The sequence below is a fragment of the Puma concolor genome, chromosome E2 (assembly GCF_028749965.1).
Source record: "Puma concolor isolate L17-30 chromosome E2, mPumCon1.1.hap2, whole genome shotgun sequence".
NCBI lineage: Eukaryota > Metazoa > Chordata > Mammalia > Carnivora > Felidae > Puma > Puma concolor.
The window spans coordinates 53,147,351-53,161,584 of record NC_141681.1 but is presented as its reverse complement, the minus strand read 5'-3'; the positions used below and the strand labels follow the sequence as shown (position 1 = coordinate 53,161,584).

Genomic DNA, 14,234 nt, shown 5'->3' with positions numbered 1-14,234 from the left:
GCGAGGGGGAGTCTGGGGGAGCTCCCCGCTCTCCCGGGGCCGGAGGCTGCAGGTGCGCGCATCGTGCTGTCTGCTCCAGGGTGTGCGGCCCGTGGAGAGTGAAGGAAGGCCAAGCGTCCTTCTCCCGTGGCTTTGGGATCGGTGTGGTGCTTGTGAGCTGCAGATATGGGCTCAGTGAACCAGTTGTCTCTCGGGAGCAACAACAGTGCCGGTGTCCCTTGGAGACAGCTCAGGGGCACTGGGGAGCCACAGCCCAGTGCACCCGTCTCGGGTCCTGCACTGATTGGGTTTATGTATTTATTTTTACATTTCTTATTTTATTTTTTGAGAGACCGAGTGCAAACAGGGGAGGGGCAGAGAGAGAGGGAAATGCAGAATCCGAAGCAGGCTCCAGGCTCCAAGCTGTCGGCACAGAGCCCGATGCGGGGCTTGAACCCACAGACCGCGACATCACGACCTGAGCCGAAGTCGGATGCTCAACCGACTGAGCTACCCAAGCGCCCCTGATTGGGTTTATTTACCGAGCTCTATCTCCTCGATTAAAAACCCACATGTGAAAACCCCTGATGCAACAGAAATGCCTCTGCCTACTCCAAGGACCCTCCTCACATTCTTGACATTTAGAAAAGAAACCAACTCTGAGTAATGAGAGGAAAAGTGTCATCACTCGAGCTAGGTCCCCAAGAGTCTGGTGCCACAGTCATGGCTTTTTCTCAAGCTCAGAGGCAGCAGCTGGCACGTAGGAGGTGCTCGGCAGAGTCAACACATATTGATAAGAGTTGTCTCAAGCGCTTTGTAATGTCGTGGCACGGGGTCCAGGGCCGGCTCGGGGGCCCCAGTCTTGGTTTCATGCTGCCGCCACCATCTTGAAATTCTTAATGAAAATTAAGATAATTTTTGAACAGGGGGCCGGTGTTTTTATTTTGCACTGGGTTCCCCACATTACGTGGCTGGACCTGATGGGGGTTACTCTGGTGAGCAGGACAAAATCCCTCTATTTGCAGGCTTACATTTTAGAAGAGTCAAAACAGGAAATATATTTTTAATTTTTTTTAATGTTTTATTTACCTATGAGAGAGCGTGAGCAGGGAAGGGGCAGAGAGAGAGGGAGACAGGGGATCTGAAGCAGGCTCCGTGCTGACAGCAGAGAGCCCGATGCGGGGCTTGAACTCAGGAACTGGGATTTAGGACCTGAGCGCAAGTCGAACACTCAACCGACTGAGCCACCCAGGCGCCCCTAAAATAGGAAATAAGTTTTTAAAAAATTATTGGTGGTTAGCGCTATGAAGAACATGAAGGGGGGTAGTGGTCGAGGGCAGTGCGATTCCAAATGCGGGTCCTCGATGAAGGAAGGCGCTCACGCCAGAATAAATCCCCACACCGTTTCCCACATCAGGAAAATGTTGCCACAAGAAATCTGTCAGCCGCACTCACCAGTATGCTTAGCGATGCAGTCCCCGCATCCGCAAATGGTTCACAGGTGGTGGCCAGTCTGTGGAGCACGCACGCTCCGAGCAGTAGGGCCGGAGAAGGTCTGAGGGAGGGCACGAAGTGTTTGCTTTTTTAAATTTTTTACCGTTTGTTTATTTTTGAGAGAGAGACAGACAGAGCATGAGCAAGGGGAGGGGCAGAGAGAGAAGGAGACACGGAATTGGAAGCAGGCTCCAAGCCCCGAGCTGTCAGCACAGAGCCCGACGCGGGGCTTGAACTCCTGAACCGCGAGATGATGACCACAGCCGAAGTTGGACGCTTAACCGGCTGAGCCACCCAGGTGGCCCCTAAGTGTTTTTCGAATGCATGAAAGAAAAAATCGCCGGCCACGCTCCTCTTGTTTCAGGTTGCCCTGGAGACCCTCTTACTCAGAGGACCCCAGAAGCCGCAGACTCACCCACTGGCCGACTACCGCTATACAGGTGACTGGAACAAGGCGGCGGGTGTGGTTTTTGCCTGGCCGGGACCTTGTGAACAGTCAGTTCCCAACAGCAGGTTCTCTTGGGGCCTTCACCTGCCTTTCCAGAAGGGCCTGTCCTCTCGGGGAGTGACTCCGTGGGTGGGTTTTCTGCTGGTTGCACCCCACCCTCCCCCTTTCCCAGGGTTCCCTCGCACGCTCTGCTCGGCCACCAGGGAGAGGTGGAGGCAGGCCCGGGCGCAGCGGTGAGCACGCCAGCCCTGGAGTCAGGCAGGCCGGGGCCCTGGCCTCGGCGAGTCTCCCAACCAACGGAAGCCTCAGTTGCTGCATCTGTAAGGAGGAGATCGTAATGGTCCCTACCTGCTAAGGCTTTTGTGAGAGTTGTATGAGATTAAGCAAGGAAGGGGCTTAGCAGAAGGCTCGACGCATAACTGTGCTTGGTAATGGCGGCTGTAAAAAGGAGGGGGGTCTGCCCTTCAGCCATGTCCTTCCCCCTCTTGGCTATTTCTCGAATAGGTTCAGACATCTGGACCCCCATGGAGAAGAGGCTTTTCAAGAAGGCGTTCTGCACCCACAAGAAGGACTTTTACTTGATCCACAAGACGGTAAGGTGAATGTGGGCGCGCCGGTGTAGACAAGGCCCTGCCTCGCGTAGCTGAGCCGGGCTAGAGCTGAAGGGCCCCTCGGGGGTGACACTGTGCTTGTATCATAAACAGTTTTTAATTTAAAAAGCCACGCTCGTGGGGCGTCTGGGTGGCTCAGTCGGTTAAGCATCCCAACTTCGGCTCAGGTGATGATCTCATGGTTTGTGACTTCGAGCCCCGTGTTGGGCTCTGTGCTGACAACGTGGAGCCTGCTTCAGATTCCGTCTCCTCCTTTCTCTGCCCCTCCCCTGCTTGCTATCGTTCTTGTTCTCTCTCTCAAAAAAAACAAAAAACAAAAAAAAAAACCACCTTAAAAAAAAAAAAAGCACACAGGGGCGCCTGGGTGGCTCAGTCGGTTAAGCGTGTCTGACTTCAGCTCAGGTTATGACCTCACGGTCTGTCGGTTCGAGTCCCGGGTAGGGCTCTGTGCTGACCGCTCAGAGCCTGGAACCTGCTTCACATTCTGTGTCTCCTTCTGTCTCTGCCCCTCCCCCGCTCACATTCTGTCTCTTGCTCTCAAAAATAAGCATTAACAAACATTATAAACAAATAAATACCAGTTCAAGACGGTTGATTGTATGCTTTGGGTTTTCCATACCTTTATTGTCTACGTGCTCTAGCAATTATTGAGAATGGGATAGTAAAATACTTGCCTATAGCTGTGGATCTATTTTTCCCTGTAGTTCTATCAGGTTTTGCTTCACGTATTTTGAAGCTCTGATTTAGCTGCATAAACACTGAGGATTCTTATGTTTCCTTCATTAAATGGACCTTTTTATCACCATGAAATGATTTCCTTTATCCCTATTATTTTTTTGCTCTGAAATCTGTTTTTCTGAGACCAGTATAGCCAACCATTCCAGCTTTCTCAGAAGGCGATGGGTGTTTGCGTGGTATATCTTTTTTCAACCTCTTACTTTTAACATATTTGTGTTTTCACATTTACGGTGTGTCCTTATAAGTAGCATGCGTTGGATGTTGCTTTTTTTAAATTTGTTTTAATTGAAGTCTAATTAACGAAGTGTTACATTAGTTTCAGGTGTCCAATATAATGATTCAGCAATTCTGTACTTTGCTCAGTGCTCATCAAGATAAGTGTACTCTTGGGTCGCCTGGTTGGCATATTGGATCTGACATTCGACTCCGGCTCAGGTCACGATCTTGCGGTTCGTGGGTTCGAGCCCCGCGTCAGGCTCTGTGTGGATGGCTCAGAGCCTGGAGCCTGTTTCGGATTCTGTGTCTCCTCTCTCTGCGCCTCCCCTGCTCGCTCTCTCTCTCTCTCTCTCAAAAATAAATAAACACTAAAACAAACTTAAAAATTAAAATAAAAAAAGATAAGTATACTCTTAATCCCTTTCACCTGTTTCATCCCTCCCCCCCCCCCCATTTCCCCCCTGGTAACCACCAGTTTGTCCTCTGTAGTTAAGAATCTGTTTCCTTGGGGCGCCTGGTTGGCTCATTCGGTTAGGCGTCCACCTCCTGGTTTCAGCTCGGGTCATGATCTCACAATTTGAGTTCGAGCCCCGTCTTGGGCTCTGCACTAACAGTGCAGAGCCTGCTCGGGATTCTCTCTCTCTTTTCTCTCTGCCCCTCCCCCCCCAAAATAAATAAATACACATTTAAAAAAAGAATCTGTTTTTTTACTTGTCTCTTTTGCTCTTTTTTTGTTTGTTTTTCAACTGTTTTTAAATTCCACATGTGAGTGACATCATGTGGTATTTGTCTTTCTCCGACTTATTTCACTTAGCATTATACTCTCTAGCTCCACCCATGTTGCGAATGGCAAGATTTCATTCTTCTTTATGGTTGAGTAATATTCCATTGTATGCTTTTTTTTTTTTTTTTTTTTTTAACATTCGGTATTTTAGTTAGGGTGTTTAGACCATTCACATTGAACGTGATTGTCGAGACGGTTAGCTTCAAGTCCATTATCTCGCTGTTTGTTTCCTGAATGTCTCACCTGATCTTTGTTTCCCCTTTCTGCTTTTTCTGCCTTGTTTTAGATTATTGGAGTAGTAAATTTTAGGATTCTGTTTTATCTCCTTTGTTGGCTTATTGGCTATAACTCATTATTACATTGGTAGTGGCTTTAGGGTTTTGTTGTTGTTGTTTTTTAACGTTTATTTATTTTTGGGACAGAGAGAGACAGAGCATGAACGGGGGAGGGGCAGAGAGAGAGGGAGACACAGAATCTGAAGCAGGCTCCAGGCTCCGAGCCGTCAGCCCAGAGAGCCCGACGCGGGGCTCAAACTCACGGACCGCGAGATCGTGACCTGAGCTGAAGTCGGACCCTTAACCGACTGAGCCACCCAGGCGCCCCATGGGTTTTTAACTACGCATCTTTAACTCACCACAGTCGAACCTTCAAGTAATTGGATAACACCTTGCGTGCAGAATTAGTGCACCTCTGTCTCTTCCCCTGGCCCTTATATTATTATCGTTATGCATCTTATTTTCCATATGTTATAAACCCCCGAATGCCTTGTTATTATTTTCGTTCGAACAGCCAGTTATTTTTAGAGAGATTTCAATAATACAAAGTCTTATATTTTTACCCACATAGTTCCTCGTTTCACAGCTATGCATCCCTCTGTGTAGATCCATGTTTCCATCAGGTATCATGTTCCAGAAAGAACTAGATCAATGTAAATCCTTTCACATTTCTTGTGGTGTAGGTTTGCTAGTAATGGATTTTTCCAGCTTTTGTGTATCTAAAAAAGTCTTTATTCAGGGGGCACCTGGGTGGCTCAGTGGGTTAATCATTGGACTTTGGCTCAGGTCATGGTCTCACGGTTCATGAGATCGAGCCCCACATCAGGCTGTGCGCTGGTGGTACGGAGCCTGCTTGGGATTCTCTCTCTCCCTCTCTGTCTCTCTTTCTCTGCCCCTTCCCCACTTGTGCTTGCTCTCTCTTTCTCTCTCTCTCTCTCCAAATAAATAAATAAATAAACTTTTTTTGAAAAGTCTCTATTTTGCCTTCATTTCCGAAAGCTATCTTTGCTACGTGTGGCATTCTAGTTTGACGGTTTTTTTTTTTTTTTTTTTGAAGTCTTGAAGTAATTTAAAGATGTTGTTCTATTTTCTTCTTGCTTTTACTGTTTCCAGCACGAAATCTCCTGGTTTCCTTGTCTTTGCTCCTATGTATAAAACATGTCTTCTGTTTGTTTTGTGGCTGGCTCTTTGGATGAATTTCTCTCCACTCCTGATTTTGAGCAGTTTGATTACGGTGTGCGCTGGCATCGTTTTCTTCTTTTTTTTTCCCCCCCTTGTGGTTGGGGTTTGTTGAGCTTCTTAGATCTGTGGGTTTGGAGTTTTTATTCAATTGGGGGATATTCAGCCTTCCTTCTTCAAATATGTCTCGTGTCCCCTCCCTTTTCCTTCAAGGACCCCACTGGTGTGTGTGTGTGTGTGTGTGTGTGTGTGTGTGTGTGGCTTCCTGCACTTGCCCCACAGCTCACTGACGCTCTTTTTCATCTATCTGACTGTTTTCCCTCTGTGTGGTTCATTTTGGATGGTTTCTGTCGCTGCATCTTCAAGTTCACTCATCTTTCCTCCTGCGGCCCCGAGTCTGTCATTAATCCCATGTGGTGTAGTGTTCATCTTAGATTTTTTTCTGTCCTTAAAAGTTCTCTTTGGGTCTCTTTTTTAATTTTTATTATTTTTTTGGAATGCTTATTTATTTTTGAGAGAGAGAGAGACAGTGCGAGCAGGGGGCGGGGTGGGGGCAGAGAGAGGACAGAATCCGAAGCAGGGTCCAGGCTCGGGGCTGCCAGCAGAGAGCCCGATGGGGGGCTCCAACTCACGGACCACAAGATCATGACTTGAGCCAAAGTCGGACACTTAACCGACTGAGACACCCAGGCGCCCCCTTTGGGTCTCTTTTATATCTTCCATGTCTCTACTTAACTTTTTTTTTTTTTTTAATTTTTTTTTTCAACGTTTATTTATTTTTGGGACAGAGAGAGACAGAGCATGAACGGGGGAGGGGCAGAGAGAGAGGGAGACACAGAATCGGAAACAGGCTCCAGGCTCCGAGCCATCAGCCCAGAGCCTGACGCGGGGCTCGAACTCACGGACCGCGAGATCGTGACCTGGCTGAAGTCGGACGCTTAACCGACTGCGCCACCCAGGCGCCCCTCTACTTAACTTTTTGATCATATATTATGCAGATATCATAATATTAATATCCTTTGTTGCCAATTCTTTTTTTTTTTAACGTTTATTTATTTTTGAGACAGAGACAGAGCATGAACGGGGGAGGGTCAGAGAGAGGGAGACACAGAATCTGAAACAGGCTCCAGGCTCTGAGCTGTCAGCACAGAGTCCGACGTGGGGCTCGAACTCACGGACCGCGAGACCATGACCTGAACCGAAGTCGACCGCTTAACTGACTGAGCCACCCAGGCGCCCCACTTTGGTGCCAATTCTAACATCTGTGTGTGTTCTGGGTTGATTTTGACAGATTGACTTTTCTCCACATTTTAGATTTTCCTGGCTCTTTGCTTACCTGGTAATTTTTCATTAGATTCCAGGCGTTGTGAATTTCAACTTATTGGGTGCTGGATATTTTTGCATTCTTATAAATATCCTTGAACTTTGTTCTGGCACAGTTACTTGAAAACAACTTTTTCCCTTTTTTTGAAGTTTTATTTATTTTGAGACAGAAAGAGAGCGAGCGAGCATATGTGTGCGAGTTGGGGAGGGGCAGAGAGAGGGAGAATGAGGATCTCAAGCAGGCCCCCCCCCCCCGGGCTGTTGGAGCCCGACGCGGGGCTCAATCCCATGACCCTGGGATGATGACCTGAGCCAAACCAAGAGTTTAACCAACCGAGCCACCCAGGCGCCCCACAGCTTGTTCCTTTGGGGTATTGCCTTTAGGTTTTTTAACCTGGAACCAGAACAGCTTTCATCGAAGGCTAATTAATTATTCCTCATTTCTGAGGCAAAACCCTCCTCTTACTCTACCGGTGCCCTGTGAATTATGAGGTCTTCCACCCCAGCTGGTGGGGACACACACCATTCCCGTCCCCATGAGAGCCACGGGCACCTTTCCCTCTGACCATTTTGGATGAGTCTTTACCGAGCTTCGTGTGGTCTCTTCCCACGCGCTTCGCGGAATCCTCGAGGGCAACGCTGTCCGGATCTCTGGCGTTTTCCTCCGTGCCGCCGTCTCCTCTGCTGTACTTTGTCCTGTGGACTCTTGCCACCTTGGTCCCAGGCACTCGGCTCCCTTCCAACTCAGGGAGTCCGCCGGGCTCTGCCTGGGCCGCCCCCCTCCCCCAGCTGTGGCCTGGAAACTCTCCCAAGGTGGTAGTTTATTTTTCTTTCTCTCAGCAAGACTTCTTTGATGGACGCCTGATGTCTTACCGACCGTCCTTTCATATACTCTACCTGTTGTCTTTTCGCTGTTCTGGATGGGAGAGAGCTCTAGCCCCTGTTGCTCTGTCTTGTTTGGAAGCAGAAGTTCAACGTGTTTTGGTTTTGTTTTTGTTTTTTAACTCAGTGACAGTTCCTAGACGGGCAGGGATGTACTATTTTGACTCTTAGTTTGTGAAGACACACAAAGCTGAGAAAAATTCACACGGAGGAGGAGATATCTTCTGAAGTGAGCTCCAGATATTAAATGGCCAATTTGATTTACCTGAGCGATTTTCTTTCCAGAGCCGTTAAACTTTTCCCTTGCGTTTTGTTTTTCCAGAAGGTACCGTTCGCGGCATCACTTCTCAGTGGGGGGAGGAGCAAAGTGGGGTCCGATTGCCCAGGATCAAACCGTGCCCTCAGAACCTCTTCCTCCTCTCGTGGGCCACTCTCCCCTGTCCCTCAGGGGCCCCGCGACGGGTCACGGAGGCCGGGAGGCAGCCCCTGAGGGCCTTCTGCTCGCATTAGTCCCGGTGGGGAAGCAGGCGGCTACCGGGCGTGATGCCACAGTGAGCATGCTCGTGGCACGCCTTCTAGGGCGCCTTCCCGCAGGGAAGCATCCCCGGGATGGATGTGCCACTCAGGGCGCGGAGCTTAGCCGGTGTTGGCTCTGGGGGCTTCGCTCCGAACCCCCCCTCAGCCGCGAGGGCTTTGTGATTCTCCGCCCCTTGCAGCGAAGGGGGCCCCAGGCTGAAGCAGAGGCATCTCAGGAGGGCTTTCAGGCAGTGACTGGCCCCGGGGGAGGGGACTTGGGGCTTCGCCGCCGCCACACGGGACGCCCCCCGCTCGCTGGTGAGGTGTCTCCCGTAGCCGGCTCCTGTTTTCTCTCACTAGATTCAGACAAAGACTGTAGCCCAGTGTGTTGAGTACTATTACATCTGGAAAAAAATGATCAAGTTTGACTGTGGCCGAGCCCCAGGGCTGGAGAAGAGGGTCAAGAGAGAGCCAGAGGAGGCAGACAGGACAGAAGCAAAGGTAGAAGGGCTGGGGGAAGGTGGGGGCTGGAGGTCAGCCCTGATCGGGAGGCCCCGGCCCATCCAGCTCAAGGAACAGGGAAGGGCGCCCGGAGGGAAGGGTTTCCCTGCGGAGGAAAGCGCCTCCCTCAGAAGGGTGGGGGGCCGGCACCCCTACGGCCGCGTCTCTGTTCTCGCAGGTCACCTGCAGCCCTCGGGAGAGACCCAGCCACCGCCCCACTCCCGAGTTCAAGATAAAGACCAAGAGTTACAGGAGGGAGTCCATTCTCAACTCTAGCCCAAACGCCGGCCCCAAGCGGACCCCCGAGCCGCCGGCGAGTGCGGAGGGCCGGGGCGTTTTCCCCTGCAGGGAGTGTGAGAGGTAGCAGCCCTTCCCCCGGACGTGCCCTGTGCCCGCACCCCCTGCCCTCGGGTGACCCCCCTGCCGCCTGCTCTGACCCACGCCCTCTGGTGGCTCCTCAGGGTGTTCGACAAAATCAAGAGTCGAAACGCCCACATGAAGCGACACCGGCTTCAGGACCACGTGGAGCCCGTCGTCCGGGTGAAGTGGCCTGTGAAGCCTTTCCAGCTGAAGGAGGACGAGGAGGAGGAGATGGGGGCCGACATCGGGCCCCTGCAGTGGTGACGCCTGGGTGGAGAGCTGGGGCGAGGCGGCGAGGCGGCCCCGCAGCCCTTCCCCTCGGCCTCTCCGGGGTGTCTGGGGCCCCCCTCTGCCTCCTCCCCACCCTCACCGTCCCGCAGTGGCCAGCCCGGCTTGGAAACACGGTGGGCGTTTGGCCATAAGTAGGCAGGAGAAGCACCCAGTCGCCAGACCGCAGTGACGTCCCCGTCGGCCGGTGCCAGAGGCTCCACGCTCTTTAGCTTGATAGTGTCTCCCCTTCTTTCAGTTCTACTCTGTCCCGGAGCAGGGAGGCGTGGGGAGGGAGCGAGGCAGACCTGGGTAGCTCTCAAATCTTAGCCTCAGTTTTGGGGTTTGGTTACATTTGTTAGATAAGGCCGAGATGTAGAGAATCAGTGGGAAGACACCTTCAGATCTGTGGCCTGTTGGGGCCCCTCCCCAGGGGAGTCTCTCTGCTTTCCAGATTCAGTCCCTAGTCTGGCAAGGACTTGTACATGGTTAGGTTTTTTTTGTACGTGTCGACTTGTAAGTCTTATTAAATTGGGTTCTTGAGCGGCTGTCTTCTGGCTTCCCTGGTCTGCTGATCCAACAGAGTTTCGAGCCCCGGCTTCTCACTGGAGCCACGGAGATGCGTAAGCGGAGTTCCCGCCCAGGAGGAGCTGGGGGCCTCATACACGCGTTCAGCCAGCACCTATTAGGCACCTAATGAGCCAGACAGCGCCCGGTCCGTGCAACGGGGCCACCGTGATGCAAGGAGCAAGGTCCCTCTCCCCGTGGAGCTTGCGTTCTAGGAGTGGGAAGGCAGCGGTGATAAATAAATGAAAAGGCGATTGCAGACACTGGCCGTGGCTATGCTCGCGGCCACAGGAGCAGGAAGGTCACCATAGGGTTCAGCAATCGGGGCATACAGTGGTGGGGTGGCTCAGCCGGGAGATCCAGGACCGCCAGCGGCAGCCAGCCTCGGCGTGGCAGACCTTCGGAGGGGGCGGGGAAGAGAGCACAGCCCTCCCTTGTGTCCCTTTTTTTAAAAATTTTTTTCTTTAATGTTTATTGATTTTGAGAGAGCGTGTGCGCACTCGCACAAGTGGCGGTGGTGCAGAGGGAGAGGGAGACACGGAATCCGAAGCAGGCTGCAGGCTCTGAGCTGTCAGCACAGAGCCTGACGCGGGGCTCGAACTCACAAACCGCAAGATCATGACCCGACCCGAAGTCAGACGTTTAACTGACTGAGCCCTCCCAGACACCCCCCCCTCCTTGTGTCCCGTTTGAAGAGCCAGGAAAGCTCATAGCAGCCCCCAGACAGAATGCCCCCAAGCTCTTCCTCAGCTGAGCCCTGGCGGTTGGAAGGAAAATGTCCCCAGTTTTCCTGGACCCTCAGGGTTTGTCACCAGGACCAGGGGATCCCTTGAGCTTGTCGCCACCGGATCAGAACGGGGATTCTGTCTGCCAGGAAGGGAAGAGGAAGCAGAGACGGCTACCGGGCAGGTGGACCTTGTGTCCACAGAGTGACGTGAAGAAAATGAAGCAGGGGGCCGGGTCCTAGGGAGCGACCACGGTGTTGTGGCAGGCGGGTGGCCAGGGAAGGCCACGCGGACGGCCGCTGGGGCCAAGATCTGGATTCCAGGCGGCGGGCGGCACGGAGGAGCGCACCCTGCCGCGGGAGCTGGTGGCGAGTGTTCCAAAGGCCCTCCGGCGACTCCGCAGAGCTGGCAGGAGGCCGGGTGGCGAGTCTGAGCAGCAGACGTGGTGGCGAGGGAAGGTGGTGGTCGGGGCCGCAGCGGGACGGCAAGCGTCTCGGGGGGGAGACTCCGGCTTGGTGATGGGTTCCCGTCACAGGGAGAGGCGGCGAGGGAAAGGACCGGTCAAGGCTGCCATGGTGGCTCCGGGGCGTGGCACCCGCTTAGATGCCATGAAGTCAGATGGGGACGAGAGGGACACGTCAGAGGTGTGTTCGTGCCTGTTACACCGTGTGCTGTGTTCTGAGGGGCTGCGGGGAGCTGTGTAGAGAGTGGTGTCAGGAGCCTCCACAGAGGGGCCAGCTTGCGGCGAAGTAAGTCTTAAAGATGGGCCGGGAGGGGGAGCCAAGGAGCAAGGTGAGTGTGAAGCCCTTTCGGCATTGTGACTAAGGGAAGGGGCTCAGGCATCCTACCAGCCGGAATTTACGTACTGACTTTTTTTTTTTTTTTTTAAGTTTATTTAGTTTGAGAGAACAGGAGAGGGGCAGACAGAGGGCGAGAGAGCGAATCCCAAGCAAGGTTCTGCACTGTCAGTGCAGAGACCTACACCGGGGGGGGGGGGGGGGGGGGGGGGGGGGGGGGGAGGGGAGTGCGCAGAACTCATGAACCATGAGATCGCGACCTGAGCCCAAATCACGAGTCTGACGCTTAACCGGCCAAGCCACCCAGGTGCCCCCCTGACTCCTTTCTCTGTGACCTTGGGAAAGTCCCTTTCCCTGTTTCAGCCTTGGTTTTCTCATTCTGTGAAATGGGATGCAGAGCGCCTCCTCCCGCCACGTATTATCTGTTAAGTGAGAAAATGGAAATGAAGCATCTGGCAGGGTGCACCGTGGGAACTGAGCAGCTGCTATTTAATGTGTCCTCCCACCGTGGCTATCATGGTTTGGGTCCCACCCTAAATACCAAGCTAACCTTCTGGAAATGAAAAACGCTGGCCTAACAGTGGCGTGGTATATTAGCTATCCATTGCTGCATAACAGATCACCCTGAAATTTAACAGCTTGAAACAAACAGAAGCGTTTACGATAGGGCTGCTTGGCCAGACACGGAACCGAAACGGCTTGTGGTAATCCAGACTCACCTCCACCTGCCACGCGGTCAGAATACAGCAGCAACCACAAGTGGGTGGCCCAAGAGAGCCTCCGAATGTAAGAAGAGAGCAAATGTTTCTTGTGAATTGCCACCCTCCCCCAGCTAAGCCCCAGCCCCACCTCCAGGTAACAGCGTTTGCTCACCAGGCGGGCCTTGAATCGTCTGCATCCTAATCAGCTGGGAGTCCTGTAAGAAAATGCATGTTCCTGTATTCTGACACAGACATTCATAATTGGAGTCATTCAGGGCCCTGGAACTTGATTTTTTTTTTTTTTTAAGTTTATTTGAGAGAGAGCGCGTACGTGCACACACAGGAGCAGGGGAGAGGCAGAGAGAGGGAGCGAGAATCACAAGCAGCCTCCACACTGTCAGCACAGAGCCCGACTCGGGGCTCAATCTCACAACCATGAGATCATGACCTGAGCCGAAATCGAGTCGGACACTTAGGGGCGCCTGGGTGGCTCAGTCCGTTGAGCATCCGACTCTCGGTTTCGGCTCAGGTCATGATCTCACAGTCTCGTGGGTTCGAGCCCCGAATCGGGCTCTGTGCTGGCAGCGCGGAGCCTGCTTGGGATTCTCTAGCTGCCCCTCCCCCACTCATGCTGTCTCGGTCTCTCTCAAAAATAAGTAAATAAAAAACTTTAAAAGGTCAGATGCTCAGCCAACTGATCCCCCCAGGCCCCCCAAGAACTTAGATTTTTTAAAAAAGAATCTTAGTAGAGTGGATTTTAGATTTTCAGAAAGGCTGAAAATGATACAGAGAATTCCCATATACCCCATAGGCAGTTCCCCCTGTTACTAAGATCCTAGATGACTGTGGCACATTTGTTACAATTACCGAACCAATATTGACACATTGTTATGAACTAAGGTCCATACTTTTATTCACCTTTCCTTAGTTCTTACCTAATATTCATCTTCTGCTTCAGGATCCCACCCAGGATACCACATTACATTTAATAGTCATGTCTCCGTAGGCTCCTCTGGCTGAGACAGTTTCTTGACTTTCCTTGTTCTTAGTGATTTGACAGTGTTGAAAACCCTGGTCAAGTATTTCCAAGACTGTGCCTCAACTGGGATTTGTCTGATGGGGATAGATGGGGAGAGAGACCACAGAGGTGAAGTGCCACCGGCTTCTCATTACTGAAAGTACACTATGTCACCGTGACTCACCACCGTAGGTGTTCACCTCAAGCACCTGGCTGACAATGCAGGTTTCTCCACTGGAAACTTGGTCTCCCCATTCCTTTCCCACACTGCACTCTGGAGGGAAATCACTGCGAACGGTCCCCTAAGGAGTGAGGAGTTTCCCTTCACCTTCTCGAGGAAGGAGTATCTACATAAATTATTTGGAGCTCTTCTGCATGAAATATTTGTCTGTTCTCCCCATTTTATGTGTTCGACCGTTCACTTAAACCAACATGGGCTCGGGGATATTTTATACATTGGATTATAATCTCTTCCTAGTTCGTTGTATCGCTCGAATTGTTCCAGCTTTGGCCACGGGCAGCTCTTCCAGCTGGCTCCTTTGTCTCTTTGACATACCTTACCATTTGTGTGTGTGTATGACACACGAAATTTCCCTTTTGGCACTACGAGATGCTCCAGGCTCATCCTGTGTAATTTCCTGCCCAAGCCTCACAGCAGCCATTTATCAAGGAGCCCTGGTTCCTTTTACTGGACAATGGTATTAAAAACAACGATCTGGGGCGCCTGGGTGGCTCAGTCGGTTGAGCGTCGACTTCAGCTCAGGTCACGATCTCGCGGTCCGTGGGTTCGAGCCCCGCGTCAGGCTCTGGGCTGATGGCTCGGAGCCTGGAGCCTGCTTCCGATTCTGTGTCT

The 14,234-nt window shown here is 52.0% G+C and overlaps 1 protein-coding gene across 3 annotated transcripts in view; it reads left to right on the top strand.

The window, feature by feature from the left end:
• Nucleotides 1–10,121, top strand: part of ZNF541 (zinc finger protein 541) — a 31,566-nt gene extending 21,445 nt beyond the window's left edge. For 2 of the 3 annotated variants that reach the window (XM_086690236.1, XM_086690235.1), the window contains exons 11-15: nucleotides 1,838–1,913; nucleotides 2,426–2,514; nucleotides 8,806–8,946; nucleotides 9,125–9,306; nucleotides 9,408–10,121. In XM_086690236.1, coding sequence (XP_086546362.1) covers nucleotides 1,838–1,913; nucleotides 2,426–2,514; nucleotides 8,806–8,946; nucleotides 9,125–9,306; nucleotides 9,408–9,570 — 651 coding nt within the window. In that variant the 3' untranslated portion in view covers nucleotides 9,571–10,121. The remainder of the gene's footprint in view (nucleotides 1–1,837; nucleotides 1,914–2,425; nucleotides 2,515–8,805; nucleotides 8,947–9,124; nucleotides 9,307–9,407) is intronic. The other variant, XM_086690237.1, reaches the window with a different exon arrangement.
• Nucleotides 10,122–14,234: the final 4,113 nt, after the last annotated feature.